Source organism: Canis lupus, chromosome 22 (assembly GCF_003254725.2).
Source record: "Canis lupus dingo isolate Sandy chromosome 22, ASM325472v2, whole genome shotgun sequence".
Classification (NCBI taxonomy): domain Eukaryota; kingdom Metazoa; phylum Chordata; class Mammalia; order Carnivora; family Canidae; genus Canis; species Canis lupus.
Window position 1 is genome coordinate 5,148,090 of NC_064264.1, and position 20,138 is coordinate 5,168,227.

At 36.2% G+C, this 20,138-nt stretch overlaps 1 protein-coding gene across 4 annotated transcripts in view; it reads left to right on the top strand.

Annotated features, from left to right (window-relative positions):
* The window catches only part of ZC3H13 (zinc finger CCCH-type containing 13), a 91,078-nt gene extending 71,703 nt beyond the window's left edge, over positions 1-19,375 (top strand). For 2 of the 4 annotated variants that reach the window (XM_025478272.3, XM_025478275.3), the window contains exons 14-20: positions 608-711; positions 1,055-2,248; positions 3,181-3,702; positions 6,261-6,413; positions 7,479-7,679; positions 13,289-13,452; positions 18,504-19,375. In XM_025478272.3, coding sequence (XP_025334057.3) covers positions 608-711; positions 1,055-2,248; positions 3,181-3,702; positions 6,261-6,413; positions 7,479-7,679; positions 13,289-13,452; positions 18,504-18,674 — 2,509 coding nt within the window. In that variant the 3' untranslated portion in view covers positions 18,675-19,375. The remainder of the gene's footprint in view (positions 1-607; positions 712-1,054; positions 2,249-3,180; positions 3,703-6,260; positions 6,414-7,478; positions 7,680-13,288; positions 13,453-18,503) is intronic. The other 2 variants (XM_025478274.3, XM_025478278.3) reach the window with 1 other exon arrangement.
* Positions 19,376-20,138: the final 763 nt, after the last annotated feature.

Below are 20,138 nucleotides of genomic sequence, written 5' to 3' on the forward strand. Positions count from 1 at the left end.
GGCAGAGAGAGAAACAGGCTCCCTGCAGGGACCCTGATGTGGGACTTGATCCCCAAGCCAGGATCACGCCCTGAGCCAAAGAAAGATGCTCAACCACTAAGCCACTCAGGTGTCCCAAGTGATTTAGCTCTACAAAGAGGGAAGGAACCAATTTTTCCAGTATACCCACAACATGATCAGCCTTGGGCTTATGATATAACTAATCTAAATTCATGTCTTTTTTACTCCAAGGCAAATACTAAGGTTTCTCATTTGGCTTCCCAACATACAGTATTTCTTTATCATAAAAATGTAAAATTAATAAGTTTTAGTAGATGTTGCATTAATATATTAATGCATCTGTTGTATGTTACTATCTTGTAGTACTTAAATCTGGTTATTTAATGAAGAACGACCTGTTGCCATGTATTTTAAGTCCACAATTGTGTTTCTAAAAGTGAGGAATTTTATTAAAGATACTGAATATCTTCTGTATGATATAGTTCTGACAATATTGCATTCTTAGAATTTTACATTTTAGTTATAGTAAAGAAATAATACTAAAAGCTAGTAAAGAAATCACTTTTACATCCCCTAGAAATTTATAAATTATATTTGTCCAACTTAGGAAGCGCTACAGAAATGAAGGGAGTCCTAGCCCTCGTCAGTCACCTAAGCGCCGGCGAGAACATTCTCCTGACAGTGACGCGTACAACAGTGGAGATGATAAAAGTAAGAAGAATCTAGTTTCTGTGTTTCTATATCCACATTCCTTTGTAACCATGAGACTATCCTTTGGCATTAGTGGAAAATGATGAAGTAAGATTTAAAATTATTCCTGCTCTGCTGCCTCTGAATATCTCCGTCTGACTAAAGTATATGTTAGAAATAGTTATTTTATCATACTGGCACTGTCCTCTCCTACTATTTATAACAAAGCCGTATTTTTAGTGAAATTATTGCCATTTTTAAAATTTTTAAATGAAAAGTGAGAGGTTGGGCTATTATTATTTCTGTGTAACATGCAATGTTGTTTACCTGGTGAAAGTGTGATTACTTTCATCTTTTTGTATAGATGAAAAACATAGACTCTTGAGCCAGGTTGTACGACCTCAAGAGTCTCGTTCTCTCAGTCCATCACACCTTACAGAAGACAGGCAGGGTAGATGGAAAGAGGAAGATCGTAAACTAGAGAGAAAAGAGAGTTCAAGGCGATATGAAGAGCAAGAGCTCAAAGAGAAAATTTCTTCTGTAGATAAGCAAAGAGAACAGACAGAAATCATGGAAAGCTCAAGAACTCGTGCACAAGACATGCTAGGACACCACCTGTCCGATGATCGAGACACATCTGATCGAGCTCATGACGAGAACAAGAAAAAAGCAAAAATTCAAAAGAAACCTATTAAGAAAAAGAAAGAGGATGATGTTGGGATAGAGAGGGGTAACACAGAGACAACATCTGAAGATGGTCAAGTATTTTCACCCAAAAAGGGACAGAAGAAGAAAAGTATTGAAAAAAAACGTAAAAAATCCAAAGGCGATTCTGATCTTTCTGATGAAGAAGCAGCCCTGCAGAATAAAAAGAAGAGAGGTCCACGGACTCCCCCTATAACAACCAAAGAAGAACTAGTTGAAATTTCCAATGGTAAGAATGGCACGCTAGAGGATTCTCAGAAAAAAGAAGATACAGCATTCAGTGACTGGTCTGATGAGGATGTGCCTGACCGTGCAGAGGTGGTCGAACCAGAGCATGCTGCAATAGCCGCTACTCCTGGGAGGACTCCTTCTCCGTCTTCGCTTCCTCCTCCTCCTCCTCCTGCAGCTGCTGCTGCTAGTACAACTGGCCCTGCCCTTGCCACTTCTGCTGCCACCACCTTCAGCACATCTGCCACCACCAGTTCCTCCTCTGCTACTCCCACCAACACCACCAATGAAGACTCACACAGAAAATGCCATAGAACACGAGCGGAGAAAGTAGAGACACCTCACGTCACTATAGAAGATGCACCACATCGCAAGCCAGTGGATCAAAAGAGGAGTAGCAGCCTGGGGAGCAATCGGAGTAACCGTAGTCATACATCCGGTCGTCTGCGTTCCCCATCCAATGATTCTGCCCATCGAAGTGGAGATGACCAGAGTGGTCGAAAGAGAGTATTGCATAGTGGCTCAAGAGATAGAGAGAAAACAAAAAGTCTGGAAATCACAGGAGAGAGAAAATCTAGGATTGATCAGTTAAAGCGTGGCGAACCCAGTCGAAGTACTTCTTCAGGTAATAAAATTGAATTATCATCTAGCCAAGTGTTTCCTGTCTTAGTATATTTTATACAACTTTATATTTTATACAAATTAAAATTTTAAAGTAAATGCTAAGTTAGTTACAAAATACAATTACCTTAAAGTTTAAGGAGCTTAAACATTTAACCATGCCACCAAAGTGTTACCTGTTATGACATTAATACCAACGTTATAATAGAGATACATTGAGTAATGTCCATCAGTTTAATATCAGGATATTAGTAAGTATATCTTGGTGGATGGGCTTATGTATTCAATTCCCTTATTGATGCTTAAAATTTTAACCTTCCTACTCTTCTTCCTGCAGCTAGTGTTTTTTCTTTTGACCACAGAAAATAAGGTAGGGCAAAGGAAGAGATCAGAAAATGAAGTGATCAGTTCTATTGATGCTTACCTATTCTGTGTATGTATTTCTTGGAAGGTATTCTGTGGTATAGTGGAAATACACGTTTCCTTGTCTTTTACGTATTTTAATTGAGAGAGGTCAGTTTTTCCTTAAAATGAGTTCCTTGAGGGCAGCCTGGGTGGCTCAGAGGTTTAGCACCACCTTCAGCCCAGGGCGTGATCCTGGAGTCCCGGGATCGAGTCCCATGTTGGGCTCCCTGCATGGAGCCTGCTTCTCCCTCTGCCTGTGTCTCTGCCTCTCTCTCTCTCTCTCTCTCTCTGTTTCTCTCATAAATAAATAAATAAAATGAGTTACTTGAATAATTGGGAATATAGAAACTTCAAATTGTAAGATTTTCTTTTTCTTACCTCCTATTGAAGTATAGTTGAAATATAGTGTTAACATTAGTTTCAGGTGTATAACACAATGAGTTGACTTATGCTATGCTCACCACAAGGGTAGCAACAATGAAGCATTTTGTTCTGCATCTTCTCATGTGTTAACTTGTCTGTTTATTTTAGATCGCCAGGACTCAAGGAGCCATAGCTCAAGAAGAAGTTCTCCTGAGTCGGATCGACAGGTCCATTCAAGATCCGGGTCATTTGATAGCAGAGATAGGCTTCAAGAACGTGACCGATATGAGCATGATAGAGAGCGGGACAGAGAGAGGAGAGATACAAGACAGAGAGAATGGGACCGAGATGCCGATAAAGATTGGCCACGGAACAGGGACCGAGATAGATTGCGGGAACGAGAGAGAGAACGAGACAAAAGGAGAGATTTGGACAGGGAAAGAGAGAGACTAATTTCTGATTCTGTGGAAAGAGACAGGGACAGAGACAGAGACAGAACTTTTGAGAGTTCTTCTCAAATAGAGTCTGTTAAACGCAGTGAAGCAAAACTGGAAAGTGAACATGAAAGAGACTTAGAAGGCACTTCTCGAGACTCTCTTGCTTTGGATAAAGAAAAAATGGATAAAGATCTAGGATCTGTACAGGGATTTGAAGATATAAGCAAAGCTGAGAGAACGGAGAGTGTGGAAGGTGAGTGCCATACATTTTTGTCTTAGCTTCATTCCTTTTCAAATTACATAGGAAAACAAAATATTTTCTTGTGAAGGTGTTCTACTGATAGGCATGAGGAAAAGCTCTATGGTATTTGAAAAATGTGTTCCCCTGATTGGTACTATCAAGTTAGACTTGGTTCAAATGAGCTAAATGAAATAAACACTTAACTGCAGTGTCTGTAGATGTTAAAAAGTAGTTATCACTTCCTTTTCTTGGAAATTAAGAAAAATCATATAAATGGAAGTTATTTCTTGGTTTAGAGATGGACTAAATAACTATTAGTGATCCTGTTTTCCAGGGCAGTTGAGAACAAATACATGAAACAGTACACACTCCCTAAAGCTGCGTTTCCGCTCTGGCCCACTCAGAGCCAGCCTCAGCTGTGGGGAACATCATTCTCCACTGCCTCACTCTTTCTTCACCCCCAGTCTGCTCTACACACTGACTCATGCCTCTGAATTCTCTGAAGGCGCTGCACGCCAGCCGTCCTTGTACCCTGTCTTCCCATTGCCTGGTAGCTGTTTGCCCTTTTATCCTCTCTTACTCAAACGTCAACTCCCAGTCTGTACAGCATTGCCTCTGTGAAGCCTTCTCTGCTAACGGGACTGTTTCAGGTTGCCATAGCACCTCGTCTCTATAGCTTTTGCGGCATCCTCACACTGTATTACCTGGAGTTTTCTGTGGTTTTCTCCCCACGATGCTGTATTCCTTTGTTAGGGACCATAGCTTTTCACTTCTTTATCATCAAGACTATACCAAGGACATAGTAAATGGTTGATGAATGAAAATAGGTTCTCCCTCTGCACACATACCCTACATCTTATTTGTTGGCGAATTATAAGCTAGCTTAACAGTAATGGCTCCCCGGCTCTGGTACCAGCATTTATACCATTGTTCTGATATAACTTCTCCATTTCAAGTCTTCAAGAAACTTCTGGGATTACTTGTATATAAGTGGCAATATTTTACTATTCTTTTTATTTACCATATTACAACATTGGGCCCAGAGTAAAATTCACATTCTTTTGGCACTATAAACATCTTTGTCTGATTAGATATATTCCAATACACCATCTGTTTTATATATTTTTTTCTACTTGACAAACATTTCTCAGTGTTCTTCACATTACATTTTCATCTCAATTTTGGGTATAAATAGCCTCAAATCATGAGCCATGATACTAATGGAGGTACAACCTTGAGATATAATTGAATATAATTGTACTAATCATTATAATAGCTCTCTTGTGACTGGAGTCTGTGCCCTTCATCCTTAAAATATATTTTACTGGTCGTGATCACAGGATAACATAGCATAGAAATTTATAGGTGAATTATCTATGGTGAGATGAAAAATTTGATTTACCTAAAGTAGAAAAATGAGTTGGATAAACTTGAAAAAATAAAAATCCTATTATCTACGTTTATGCTTAGATGTATATTTATATAATGAAGGTATTAAAGTTGGTTACCTTAGAAGTGAATTGGTGGAGGTGTAAGATTATTACAGAATTTAATAGAATAGAAAATTATAGGATTACTAGAAACATCTCATAGTTTATTATGTTTTGTTTGCTGCAAATTTATACCTGTAAAGCAAAGTGTTGCATTTTGATAACTAGTGTGTGGATAACTGGTGATTAAAAATAATAAATTAAAAAAAATAAAAATAAATAAATTTATGGGACACCTGGGTGGCTTAGCAGTTGAGCGTCTGCCTTTGGCCCAGGGCGTGATCCCAGAGTCCCAGGATCGAGTCCCTCATCAGGCTCCCTGCATGGAGCCTGCTTCTCCCTCTGCCTGTGTGTCTGCCTCTCTCTCTCTGCCTGTCATGAATAAATAAATAATATCTTTTAAAAAAATAATAATAAATTTAGGATAATTTTCAATGCACAACTAACTCACCAGGTGACAAAGCTTATCCTTAGGTGGTAGTTGAGAAAAATTGATAAAAATAAATAAAATGTGCTTGTGGTACCAACAAAATGTTTTTAAATTATATTACAACATTCTTTTTAAAATTATGTTGGGATAGGGAAGATGAACCAGGAGATGGGCTGAGGATTAATGGCACTTTTACGTCACTGCTGTAAAGCTCTTCATATCATGAGCTAAATGTTATGAACTAAGATTTAAGTTTCAAGTAAATATTAATAAGTTTGCAAGCCTTCTAAGTTAATGAACTTATTTAGGTAAAGAAATAACTGCATCCTTTTGAAGTCAGTAAATCTGGATTTACTTGAAGTTTTATTATAAAAAATTAACACATAAGCAACATTTAATAAGTTATTGGTACCTTTTGTCATATTTTAATTGTAATCTTACAACTTGTTTTGATATTGCTATTCATACTGTGTTCTTGCCATTAAAATTGTTTTAAGTTTTCTCTTGGAATTGTCAAGTATTTTGAATAATTAAGAAATTTAGTTTTCTAAGGAAAAAAATACTTTTAAGATATTTTTAGTGTTTCCTTTTTGGTTTCACTTAGTTGTCCCTTAGATGTACTCTTTGACATGAAATTAATCTTTCCAAAGCAGGAGATGACGAATCCAAATTAGATGATGCACATTCATTAGGATCTGGTGCTGGAGAAGGATATGAGCCAATTAGTGATGATGAACTAGATGAAATTCTAGCAGGTGATGCTGAAAAGAGGGAAGACCAACAGGATGAGGAGAAGATGCCAGGTAATCATTTACAAGAGTGGCTGAACATAAAAATTATCTGATTTATGATATGAAGGTATTTTTTGTTTCCTTTCAAGCTGTTCAAGTTAATGAAAGGCAGTTAGAATTCTTCCCTTTGTGTTTCATCTAAGACTGAAAGGCCAATAAAATGAAAATTACAGTCTATATGCTCTGCTCATTTTTAAGTAGACATTGCCCATAAATTGGAAAGAGTCTCGTTTAAAATAGCAAAATTCTAAGATTTCCATTCTGCAGGTTAAGATTCATATTATATGACCTGGAATCTAACCAAATATTGATTGCCTAGCAAGGTTCTAGATAGTAGCTATATGGTTCAGAGCCTCAAAATTGTTGTGAAAGCCAATTTTTGAAACAATCATTTAAAATTTATAATCAATGAAATTATATTTAAACAGTATATACTTCTATCAGTTTTCTGAATTCAGTAATATTTTCCCTTATAGTATACTTTATGCATTGCTAGAGCTTATTCTAGTGACCACCATGAAGCAGCATCCCATCAGTGTTGCTGTTGAATCATCCCAATTAGTCTAATTGTTACAACTTTTTAAAAATCATTGTGAAGGTCTTTGCTTTATATGGGCATGTAAAATATTAAAATTTAATTGACTTAATTTGTTTATAAATTTCATAATTTTTTCTAATGTAGAAGGTATGTATGATTATCATTTTTATTATATGCCATTAAGTTCTTCTAAGTAGAACATTACTTTCATTTTTTTAATTGTTTCTGTTAGTGAATGGATTGTTTGTTCTCAGTATTAAATAGCCACTGCCTGAGTTATTTGTAGGAATACATTTGGGTTTTTGTTTGCTTAACTGTTTTCCTTTGGTGAGGTATATTGTAAAGGTCCATAGATTCTAAACGTTAGCCTTTATCTCAAAGCTTTCATTTTAAGAATAGGGTATTTTTGGTTCAAAACACTTGTTATTTAACTTGAAATTTAATGATTTCTATATTTTGCAGTGTGTTTCTCTAAAGATAACAAGAATGCTATTTCTTGGTGTTTTAAAAAAAAAAATCCTGTTCTTAACTTTTTACAGATCCATTAGATGTGATAGATGTGGATTGGTCTGGTCTTATGCCAAAGCATCCAAAAGAACCACGAGAGCCTGGGGCTGCACTGTTAAAATTCACACCTGGAGCTGTTATGCTAAGAGTTGGGATTTCTAAAAAGTTGGCAGGTTCTGAACTCTTTACCAAAGTCAAAGAAACATGTCAGAGACTTTTAGAAAAACCCAAAGGTAATTCTATTCTACTTTGTACAGTGTCTGCTATAACTATTAATTTAGATGCCTTTGGAAAGGGTGATGTTCTTTTCTCAGGCAGCATTCACAGTAAGGAACTTTTTTCTTTCTTCCTTTCTTTTTTTTTTCTTTTTTTTTTTTTTAAGGACTCACTTATATTCTTTAAATCTTTGAAATTTTAAAAAGGAATTTTGACCGTGAAAATTAAAGTCCACAGAAAAGTGGATGAAAATACCACAAATGATTTTTTTTTTTTTTAATGATAGTCACAGAGAGAGAGAGAGAGGCAGAGACACAGGCAGAGGGAGAAGCAGGCTCCATGCACCGGGAGCCCGATGTGGGATTCGATCCCGGGTTTCCAGGATCACGCCCTGGGCCAAAGGCAGGCGCCAAACCGCTGCGCCACCCAGGGATCCCTGATCTTTCTTACCATAATTACTTTTTACAAGTAAGTTCAAATGTCAGAGCCCTCAGTGGTATTCCCTAAACCAAACAGAGCCTAGAGGAGTGGACTAGATATTTTTTTATATCTAAGAGAATTGAGCGTCTTGGCAACCCTTTCCCCCTGGGAAATGAGGAGTTCTACCCAAACGCAAATGTGTAGGTTGAACCTTTAACAAAGGGATAAAAACTTAGAAGTTGATGTCTAGGCCAGATAGTCTGGATTCCTCAATAGGCACACCGCTTCTTAGCTATTATTTAATCTCTGCGTTAGTGTCACCATTTAAGCTGGGGATAATTATTATTGACCATCAACTTCGTAAGACCTTTAGGAGGAGCAAATGAGGTAAAATACTTAAAATTCCTGACATGTAGTGACAATAAATATTTTCACATTGATTTTAGACTTTATGGCAAAACTTTTCTATAATTTTTTCTGTTTTCTAGAATATTCTTTTATTTATGCATTTTTTTTCTGTTCATCTGGTTCCTACTTTATTAATGGGAGGGAGATGATTAGATCATAAAAGAAAAACCATAAAAGCAACAACATTTAATTTTATATCATGTTTGTGAGAATAAAAAAGTTTAGTTAAGAAAATTAAGCTTTTCACTAATATAAAATTGAAAAAAAATGTTGAGCATTGGTTTTAACGTGTCCCAATAAACATAAAATGTATGTGCATGAAACGTATATAAATTATAATTGTGAATGTGTATTCACTTGACAAATGACCAATCTCTTGGGTTCCTGCTTCACTCTTCCTTGTTTGGTTGGCTTGTGACCTTAAGCAAATAAATCCTGTAAGTATAAAATGATGGAACAAAAGCCCTAAGGTCTTTCCCACCTTTGAAACTGTTTGCCCCTACGATTTTGCTAACCTATAGAAATGCAGTTTGGCCCTAACTTGATGACATACATTGTAAAGAAGGGTTGCTGCTTACCAATCAGATCTCTCCTATTTTTTGCTATGATAGCTTTATTAGAGAATGAGAGAACTGATACATGATGCTAAATATAAGTTTCCTAAGGAATAGGACTTAGTTTACTGCTGTATCCATTGTCTGATGATGTTAGACATTCTTAATAATTATGCTATTGCCACAACAGTACCCAACACACAGAGGTTCAATAAGTATTTGTAAAATAAAGTACTGATTTTTTCTATCCCATGATATCTTATTTCAGTGTCCCAATACTGAAGAAAGAATATCACTAGCCCCATATGTAATTTGTTTTTAAAGATTTTATTTACTTATTCATGAGAGATACACAGAGAGGCAGAGGGAGAAGCAGGCTCCCTGCAGGAAGCCTGATGCAAGACTCAATCCTGGGACCCTGGGATCACGACCTGAGCCAAAGGCAAACGTTCAACCACTGAGCCACCCAGGTGTCCCTGCCCATACGTAATTGTTTTAAAATTCTAAGGTTGAAAACCAAAAACTTTATATACTGAAATTTAAATTGTTTTCTGTGTGTAGAGTGATAGATTAAAAACAACTACAGGGGCGCCTGGCTGGCCCAGTTGGTAGAGCCTGCAGCTCTTGATCTCAGGGTCATGTGTTCGAGCTCCGTGTTGGGTAAAGAGTTTACGTTGCAGAAAAAGTACAAATAAAACAGGCTCTTGAATAATTTGATGGTAGTCATTTCAAAACCACAAAGATACTAGAAGTTTAACCATGTCTTACTTTCTAAGGACATGTGCAAGTATGTGTTTTGTATTCTGTTGTAAAAGCAGAAAATACCACAAATGATCTTTCTTACCATAATTACTTTTTACAAGTAAGTTCAAATGTCAGAGCCCTCAGTGGTGTTCCCTAAACCAAACAGAGCCTAGAGGAGTGGACTAGGCTTAATCCTTAATGATAAGGATTCCAATAAAAAGAAATTTATCATAATGACCAATTGCAAGGAAGAATGTGGGCTCAGTGCATATTCCTTTTGTATTTGTATCTATAGTGGAATGGTAGTTAATGTTTTAGGGGATTTTAGGATTTTTTGTGACTGTGTCATTGATTGGCTCAAACACAGTTATGTATTAATCACCTGAGGAACTGCCTTTGTTCCTAATGTTGTGTGCTGGTCCAACTGTGGACGTTCTGTAGATACGGTGGTAGGACCCTGGCACTGTATTTCAGAAAGCTCCTCAGATGATTCTGATAAACACCGACATTTGCAAACTGGTTCTGAGTTTTTTCTTTACGTTTGTTTATACTCGTCTTATATTCTGTACCTGTTGACAGGTATGTAAACCTATTGACCAGATACATTACATGAGACTAGTTTCTTGTTAATTATCTAATCTCGCTATACTTTGCAGCTCAGGAGATGAAAGTGAAATGTGCAGTTCCATTCATCCTCAAATGCGTCTGTTTTGTTTTTACTAGGTGTTACTTACTGTTTTCTTTTGTGGACTCTAACAGTGGCTTGTTTGATCATGTCATTCAGGCAGTTATCTGGTACCTTGGTACTTCTGGCTAGCTTGTAGAATGCTAGCTTTGAAATTACTATTCTGTTATATATATATCTGGATTACTGACTGGCCTTATTCTTTTCTTTTGACTGTTCTTTGTCTATTTTAACCTAACCTCTTTATTTTCCATTACACTTTGTAAAACTAAAAGAATTAAGGAGAGATTTAAGTGTTTTCTATCTTTGCATGTTATGACTTAAAACTAAGTGATTTTAATTTAATACATTGTTTTTATAGTGACCAAGTCTAGAATAAAATCTGCAGGTTGTCTAACACCTAATCACTTTCCTGATTTTTTTAGAGGTCACAAAATGTAGTTGTATTACTGCATTTGAATCTTGCTATAATAAGGTCCTAAAACCTATTCTAGAACTTTACATAATAGTTGATGGTAAGCAACATACTGAATTTGACTTCACTGATTCTAACTTGAACATTTCTTCCCAGTCATGAACAGGCACCAAAGTCTAAATTCTTTTTCCCTAGGCTGCTTGTGTTACATCTTCAAGTGGGTGTCTGAATATTTACTTTTGTTTGAGACTAGCAACATAACTACATGTTCAAGATCTTTCAGAGAATAGGTCTTTTAAATTTTTGCATGGAAGTATGATTAGCACTAAGTGTTATTGTTATGTTAGTTTCAGGTGTACAGCGTAGCGATTCAGCAACTCTGTCATGCTCTGTTCACCACCAATGTGACTGCCCTCTGTCACCATATGCTGTTACAATACTATTCACTATATTCTCTGTGCCATACCTTTTATCCCTGTAGTTTATTCATTCCATAACTGGAAGCCTGTACCTCCCACCACCCTTCACACATTTTGCTCATCGCCCACCCTTTTCTTCTCTGGCAACGATCAGTTTGTTCCCTATATGAATTTGTCTATAGCTTTGTAGTGTATCTCGATATCTGGGATTGTGATCTCTCCAGCATTGTTCTTTTTGCCCCAAGATAGCTTTGGCTATTTGGGCTCCTGTATGGTTCCATACAGACTTTAGGATTATTTGTTCTAGTTTTGTGAACATTATTGGTATTTTGATAGCAATTGCTTTGGTAGCATAGATAATAGTTTTCAGAGTATGGCCTCTCACCTCCTTGGTTAAATTTATTCCTATTCTTTTTTGGTGCAATTTTAAATAGAATTGTCTTAATTTCTTGTCTGCTACTTTGTTATTAGTGTATAGAAACGCAGCTGATTTCTGGATATTAATTTTGTATCCTGCAACTTTACTGAAATCATTTGTTACCTCTAGTAGTTTTCTGGTAGAGTCTTTAGGGATTTCTGGGCTAGGACTTCTAGTACTATGCTGAATAAAAGTGGCAAGAATGGAGATCCTTGTCCTGTTCCTGATCTTAGAGGGAAAGCTCTCAGGTTTTCACCATTGAGTATGAAGTTAGCTATAGGCTTGTCATATATGGCCTTTTTAATGTTGTATGTTCCCACTAAACCCACTTTGTGGGGAGTTTTTATCATGAATAGATGTTGAATTTTGTCCGATGCTATTTCTTCACTAATGAGGTAGGATTTTTATCGTTTTGTTACTGAACCATCCTTGCATCCCCAGAATAAATCCCACTTGATCGTGGTGAATAATCCTTTTAATGTATTGTTGAATGTGATTTCTTAATATTTTGTTAAGGACCTTTACATCTGAGTTCATCAAAAATATTGGCCTGTGGTTTTCTTGTTTTGTGGTATCTTTGGTTTTGGTATCAAGGTAATGCTGGCCTCACACAATGTGTTTGGAAGTTTTCTCTCCTATTTTGGGGGGAATAGTTTGAGGTGAATAGGTATTAGTAGCTTTTCTTTAAGTGTTTGATAGAATGCACCCGCGAATCCATCTGGTTCTGGACTTGACTTGGGAGCTCTTGATTACCAATTCAGTTTTGTTAGTAGCAGTCGGTCTCTTCAGATTCTATTTTTTTTTTTTATTCAGTTTTGACAGACTATATGTTTCTAGGAATTTATCCACTTCCATTCTGTCCAGTGGCATACAGTTTTTCATAGTACTCTCTTATCCTGTATATTTCTCTGGTGTTGGTTGTTTCTTCTCTCTCATTTCTATTTATTTGTGTCTTTTTTTTTTCTTGAGTAGTCTCAATAAAGATTTATCTTTTTTTTCTCTTCTTGGAGAACCACCTCTTGGTTTCATTGGCTTTTTTTTTCTTTACTTTTTTATTCTCTGTTATTTCTTTTTGCTCTGGTCTTTATTATTTCTTTCCTTCTACTCACTGTGAGATCTCTTATTTTTCTAGTTCCTTTAAGTCTAAGGTTAGATTGAGATTTTTCTTCTTGAAGCCTGTATTGCTATAAGTTTCTCTCTGAAAACTGCTTTTGCTGTGTCCCCAAGATATTGGACTATTGTGTTTTTATTTTCATTTGTCTCCGTGTAGTTTTTTGTTTTCCTCTTTCATTCTTTGTTGACCCATTGGTTGGTTTTAGTGGCATGTGGTTTTTTTCTTATAATTTCTAGTTTTATACTGTTGCAGTCTGAAAAGATGCAGGATATGATTTCAGTCCTCTTAAATTTATTTGTTTTGTGGCCTAACATAAGTATATTGCCTTTAATATAAAATAACTTTAACCAGTGTTATGGGAACTTTGATAGACTATGTGGACTACTTAAATGGCCAGTAATTCTTTGCTATTTTAGGAAAACTTAATGCCTGTTTGTTTTTATTGAAAGATGCAGAGAGTCTTTTTGAACATGAATTGGGGGCTCTCAACATGGCTGCATTACTACGAAAAGAAGAGCGAGCAAGTCTTCTTAGTAATCTTGGACCATGTTGTAAAGCATTATGCTTCAGACGAGATTCAGCAATCCGGAAGCAGCTTGTTAAAAATGAGAAGGTACTGTTGTTTCCTTGAGAAAGTATGCAAAGTATTGAATAGTATGAATGGCTTTTTTTTTTTTATTTGATTGCTTTAAGGTGAGATTAACATCCGTTATCTGCTTTTATGAATTTGCTTTCTTAGTTTTGTACACATGTAAGAGGAAAAATTGTACTTACAAATAATTTTCATTTTACTTTAATAGTATTGATGAACATTTGTGAATGGCAGTTTGTTATTCAAAATTAGATGAAAGAGTTTATTCTTTCTGTGAAATATTTTCATTTGTGAAAAGTTACTGTTTCTAAGTTTTATTATCTAAACAAGATGGGAAATTTTCCAGACACAGAACAGTGAGGATATTTATAAGAAATAGTGTTTATGAAAATGTACCAAGTCAGAAGAAAGGGAAATAAATACAAATGATTATATTTAACCATTTACTTAAAGGGAATTGAAACAGAAGAGAAATAGAAATTTAGAGTTGGGAGAGATCTGATCATGAGAAATTTTGAAAATGTCTTAACTTTAAAAAAGCCTAAGAGAGTTGGTTTTAAAAGGTTAGAGAAACATTCATTAGCTTTTTACCTAGGGACATTTAAAGAAACCCTGCTAACAGAAAGTGTACTTCATTAAAGAAAAATACACGAAAAACCAAGGAATGAACTCAACTCCAGAGATTAACATGGAAACAGATATATAAGGCATACGAGGCTTTTAGTTCTCCCTGATTAAAGGCCTGGCTCAGAACTACTTTTGACAGAGTTGCTACAGTCATTCTTTGCATTCCCATTTCATATACTACTTCGTTCCCTTCATTCTATTGCTTAGGTACCCATTTCTCCTTGCAGCTTTTCTCCGTTGGAAATTTTTCTAAGATAATTAAATCCCAGTTAGCCCTAATAATCTTGTATGTAATGTATCACCTTCTGTTTTGTGTATCTAGAATGGTACTACTTCCATCGTCAGTATTGAGTTTGAAAAATAATCCATCACATCATTTTCTGTTGGCTTAAGTAGGGGACTTCAGTTGAGAAAGGCTGCAGGTTTTGCAGTCTCACCAGAATCCTGCCCCCTTTTTGTAAGAAATATTTTGTAACATTATCTAGTTCCTCTTCTAATATGCCATAATGCCTCTGAAAAATTGTGACAATCAAAAATACCCTTGTAAAACTCTCCTTGAGAACCTTGTAACCCTTCAGTACAGGGCACAGACCATTAACTAGCATGTGACACGTTATAAAAAGTTATAGTGGCACAGTATAAATGTCCTAAATGATCCATCTAAAGAAAGCAAACTGAAGAAAAATTTCAGATGCTAGAGAATCTCATGAAAAATGCTAAGAAAAATGAACAAAAACCTTTAAAATAAAAGTACAGAATAGGACCATTCATTGAAGAACGTGGTACTTACTGGATGATGAGGGAAAAAAAAAAGAAAGCCATTAAACTCATTAAACTCATTGCCTTTATTTAAAGAATTAATTTTAAAATAAATAGATTATACTATGATATATCAGAAGAGATAGATGAAGGATACCAAGAGAACATTTAGCTGCTTTAAATGAGTGTAACTCTGATTTGGTATTACAGTATTGAAAATGTATACAGAACCTGTTGCAAGCTGAAGGAAAGAAATAATACCAACAATAATAGGAAAATAGAAGTAGTAAAAACCAAAATTTGACTCTGAAGAGATGAAAAAAATTGATAGTCCCCTACAAATCCTACAGATATTAAAAGGATACTATAAACCACTCTATGCATTATTAAGTTTGACAATTTAGAAGAAATGGATCAATTGCTCTGCAAGTCACAAAGCACAAAACTTCCTCAAGAAGTAATAGATAACATGAATAGTCCTATGTCTGTTTCATTGGGTTTTGTTTTTATTGGAAGAGAAGTCTCTTCACTGTCAGATGGTTTCACTGGCAAAATCTACCAAACATTTAAGTTAGAAGTAACACCAGTTCTACATAATTTCTTCCAGAAAATTGAAGAGACAGCATTACTCCCCACCTCATTGTATGATGCTAGCAGTACTCAAATGTCAAAACCAGATAAGGACATCACAAGAAAACTACAGATCATGAATGTAGACATAAATAATCCTCAAAATTCAGGCATCGGGCAGCCTGGGTGGTTCAGTGGTTTAGTGCGGTCTTTGGCCCACGGCATGATCCTGGAGTCCCGGGATCAAGTCCCATGTCAGGCTCCCTGCATGGAGCCTGCTTCTGTCTCTACCTGTATCTCTGCCTCTCTCTGTCTCTGATGAATAAATAAAATCTTTAAAAAAAATCTTACCACTTAAAAAAAAAAAATTCAGGTATCAAATCCAGCAATATGTAGAAAAGACTATACCATTACAAGTAGCATTTATCCTCAGAATGAAAGGCTGGTTTAATATTCTAAAAATCATTCAGTGTAATCCCCATAGGAACAGACCAAAAAGAAAAGAAAATACCTAATCATATCAATTGATTTAGAAAAATCATTTGATAAAGCTCAGCATTCCTTTATAATAAGAATTCTTAGCAAGCTGGAATTAGAGTCTTTACTTTTTAGGAGGCATCTACAGCTAACATCATACTTAATATAAAAGTTTGAAAGATTTCCTGGAGAGAACAGGAAGAGGCATGATGCCCAGTCTCAACCACCCTACCCTGCATTTTACTGGAAATTCTAGCCAGTTCAGTAAGAAAAGGAAAGAAAAGGTGTACAGATTGGAAAGGAAAAAGTAAAACTATATTTGTTCACAGACAACATGATTGACTAAAGTTTTAAGGAATTTACCAGAAATACTCTTAAAACAGTCTGTAGAAGCACCTGGAAATTGAAATGAAGGGGAGAAATACGTTTTACAGTGGCTTCCCAAAAAAGAAGTACTTATGTATAAATCTAACAAAACATGCACTGAAACACTGATTTTTAAAAAATCAAGGAGGACCTAAATAATGGAGAGAGACATCACATTCATGGGTTAAAAGACTCAATATAGTTAAGATTAGGATTCTCTCCACATGGATCTACAGAGTTAACACAATGCATCAAAATCCCAGCAGGGTTTTTGGTTGGTTAGTTTTGTAGTTACAAACTGATTCTAAAGTCTATATGGAAGGTCAAAGCAACTAGAACATACAGAATAATTTTTTTTTAAAAGATGCATAAAGTTGAAGGACTCACAGTACCCAGTTTCAAGACTTACTATAAAGCCACAGTACTCAAGATAATGTACTTGCATCAGGGATGAGACACTTAGATTAATGGAACAGTCCAGAAATAAACCCACACAAATATGACTAGTCACCTGTGTGTGTGTGGGGGGGGGGGGGGGGGCTGAAAAACTTTTAATTAAACTTTTTATTCTGAGATACTTGATCTTCAAAATTTTAAACTTCTATAAAAGCGAATGAGAATGAAAAGACTAGTATACTGGGAGAAAATATTTGGACATCACTTTTTGTAAAAAGGACTTGTATCTAGAATATATTAATTCTGAAAAATTAACAGTGAGAATCCAATTTTTTTAATGGGCAAGACTTGAATGGACAGTTCACCAAAGAGGATCTATAGATGGCTAATAACATAAAAAAATGTTTTAACAATATTTAGCCACTAGAGAATGCAGATTAAAACTTAAGTGAGATACCTTTGTGAATCTATTACAATAACTAAAAACCAAACAACAACAAACCTCGGGGTGAGAAGGCAAAATGGTACAGCCACTTTGGAAAACAGTTTGGTTGTTGTAAAGTATATACTTACTATATGACCCAGTAATCCCATTGCTAGGTATTTACCTTAGAAAAATGAAAACATATGTTCATGTAAAAACCTGTCCAGGGGCAGCCCGGGTGGCTCAGCGGTTTAGCGCCGCCTTCAGCCCAGGGCGTGATCCTGGAGACTCGGGATCGAGGCCCACGTTGGGCTCCCTGCATGGAGCCTGCTTCTCTCTCTGTCTCTCATGAATAAATTGAAATCTTTTTTTTTTTTTTTTTTTTTAAGTCTACAAAAGCTTATAGCAGGTCTGTTCATAATCCAAACACTAAAAACCACCCCAGTGTTCTTTACATAGCTAATTGCTAAACTGGCAAACACCCATATAACGACGGATTACTAATTTATAATAAAAAATAACCAAACTGTCGGTACTGTCAGCGACATGGATTAATCTCAGAAGCATTGTGTGGAGTGAATTTAGAAAAGTCTCTAAAGCTTATATACCGTAGGATTCCATTTATTTGATGTTCTGGAAAAGGCAAAACGATTAAAGAGACCCTGTCATTGGTTGCCAGAGGTTAGAGCTGGGGAGGTGTTACGTGAAGCAGCACATACGTCTAAACTCAGAACAACACGTGAGCAATCAATTTACTGTATGACAACATACATTTTTTAATAGAGATATGATCAGGGACCCACTGCTCCTTTAAGGATCCCGGAAAGAAGACAAACGGCAGGGTGCTCGACATAGAACCCACGTTATTTCAAAATTTATGAACACACTTGGAGAACACTAAGCAAAACTTTCGGACAATCTCCAAAAATGCGAATGTAGCTTTAAGTTAGAGTAACAGAAATAACACATTTTAGCCGAAGGGAGGCTGTAGGGTCCCAGTACACCGCACCGATGGGCAGGCCCTTCTGGAGGACGTGTCCGCTTCCGTAGCCCTCATTTTCTGGGACAGTAACAGACCGGAAAGGAAGGTGAGTGTTCAGGGCTGCTCCTCAGAGGCCTGAGAGGTGGTCATGGGAGAGGAAGGTTGAAGCAGTGCGCGGCTAGTCCGTAGAAGAGACTTGACTTCAGCGAGCTCAGGAGCGTGCGGTGATGGTTTGTTCTGTCATTGGAGAGAACACTAGTTGGCTGACGGCAGGGACTGCCAAAGAGACCTGCTTTAAGCAGGGGACACCTTTTAAAGATTGCTCTCGTTTCTAAGGTTCGTTGAGTCTGAAAAACATTTCTTAAATTTGTTTTTAAATAGAAGTTAAAGAGAAGTTACCTTGCCTGTCTGTCCTACTGTCAACCAGTAACATACGTCTTTTACGTTTTGTTTTTGTTTTCTTCAAATCAGGGCACCGTAAAACAAGCTTATACGAATGCCCCAGTGGTGGACAACGAGTTGCTGCGATTGAGTCTTCGGTTATTTAAGAAGAAGACTACTTGTCACGCCCCAGGGCACGAGAAGGCTGATGATAATAAGCTCCCACAGCCCAGTGTCCAGCAGGAACTGTGTGTGTCTTAGGACCGGAGTCCAGTGACATTTTTGGTTCTGTGTTCCTTCAGAGTTACATACTCTTTTTTTCAGAGTTCTTTGGTTTTGATGGCAAACATCATTCATGACAAAGACAGAAAAGATTTATCAGCCGTGGTAAAAGGGTGAAGAACAACTTTGATATGAAGTTTAAAGACACTAGTTTTGGCTAACTTATGATTTTACATAAATTTTTACACAGTACTTGATATTCATGTGAAATAATGTGAAAACATCTAGATTCAGCAGTTTATCTTTTGTTAAAACTGAAGACTTTGGAAAACAGTTGCCACTGCTCTTGCAACCTACGAATATTTTTTATGAAATGGAGCCACTGATAGGTTTTGGATCATCCCAGCAGAAACTGATTTTATTCAGAAACCATGTGTTCGCAGAATGAATACACACACTACAGCTTTGTGCTGTACGGAACTCTTGAAAGTGGATGCTGGTCCTGCATGCTGTCTGTGTTCGTGGGCAGACCTCCAGTAGGAGGGAGCCAAAGTCCTTTTCTGCTTTTCTAAAGTTCTAAAAAAAAAAATTACTAATGGATCTTTGTTTTTTTAAAAATATATGTGTATTGTTACAATGTATATTGGACGTATTTGGATTCCATATGGTTTTGTTTGTTACCAGAGACTGTCTACTGTTTTTATTTTTAATAAATGTACCTTTCCTTTCCTTGTTCTAGATTCACTTTGCTCTTCATTGATCTTATTCCTGATGTTCTGAAACATTTGTCATCAACATTATGTTTCATACTTCAAATATTATACTGCTCGATAATGCAATAGGAGTTGAGGATATATTTTAAATACAGCTCAGTAATACTTGAAACAAACCGGGAGTTAACAAACCTTTGTCATCTGAGCTTTAAAATCCATAACCGTCATATTTTTCAGAGCTATAACCTTTGATTACATTGAACTGTCTAGCTTATAAAATGTAAAATGAAATTTTTTTTTAAAAAATTACGGTATTTGTTTTATTCTGTGAGTATATATGTAACTCATAAGTGGACTTTTAGAAGGATTTAAAATGGACTCCAGGCTGCAGAATTTGTGGACAGACAGCGGTAATAATAAAGGAAACCAATCAAAATTAATTTTTTCCCCCATTGGCTCTCTCAGGTTTTGTTAAAACTGTAATCCTGTGTTACCTGTGTCAGTAGTTTTATATCCTCTAAAGGTAACAGTGTTACTGCTGTAAAATTTCTGCTCAAGAAACATTCACTGTATATGTAATTTATATCCGATAACTGACCCAGCACAGGAAATGGTCACATTTTCAAATGACTTTGAAAGCATGTATGATATGAGACAATGGCAAGCAGGGGTGGGGAGTGTAACCAGATTTTCCTGGTGTCTGTTTCTTTTTCCAATTGGTAGATATTTTAAATAATAAAAAAAAAAGTCTTTAACGACCCTGAAGAATAAATATCCTTTTAAAAACTAC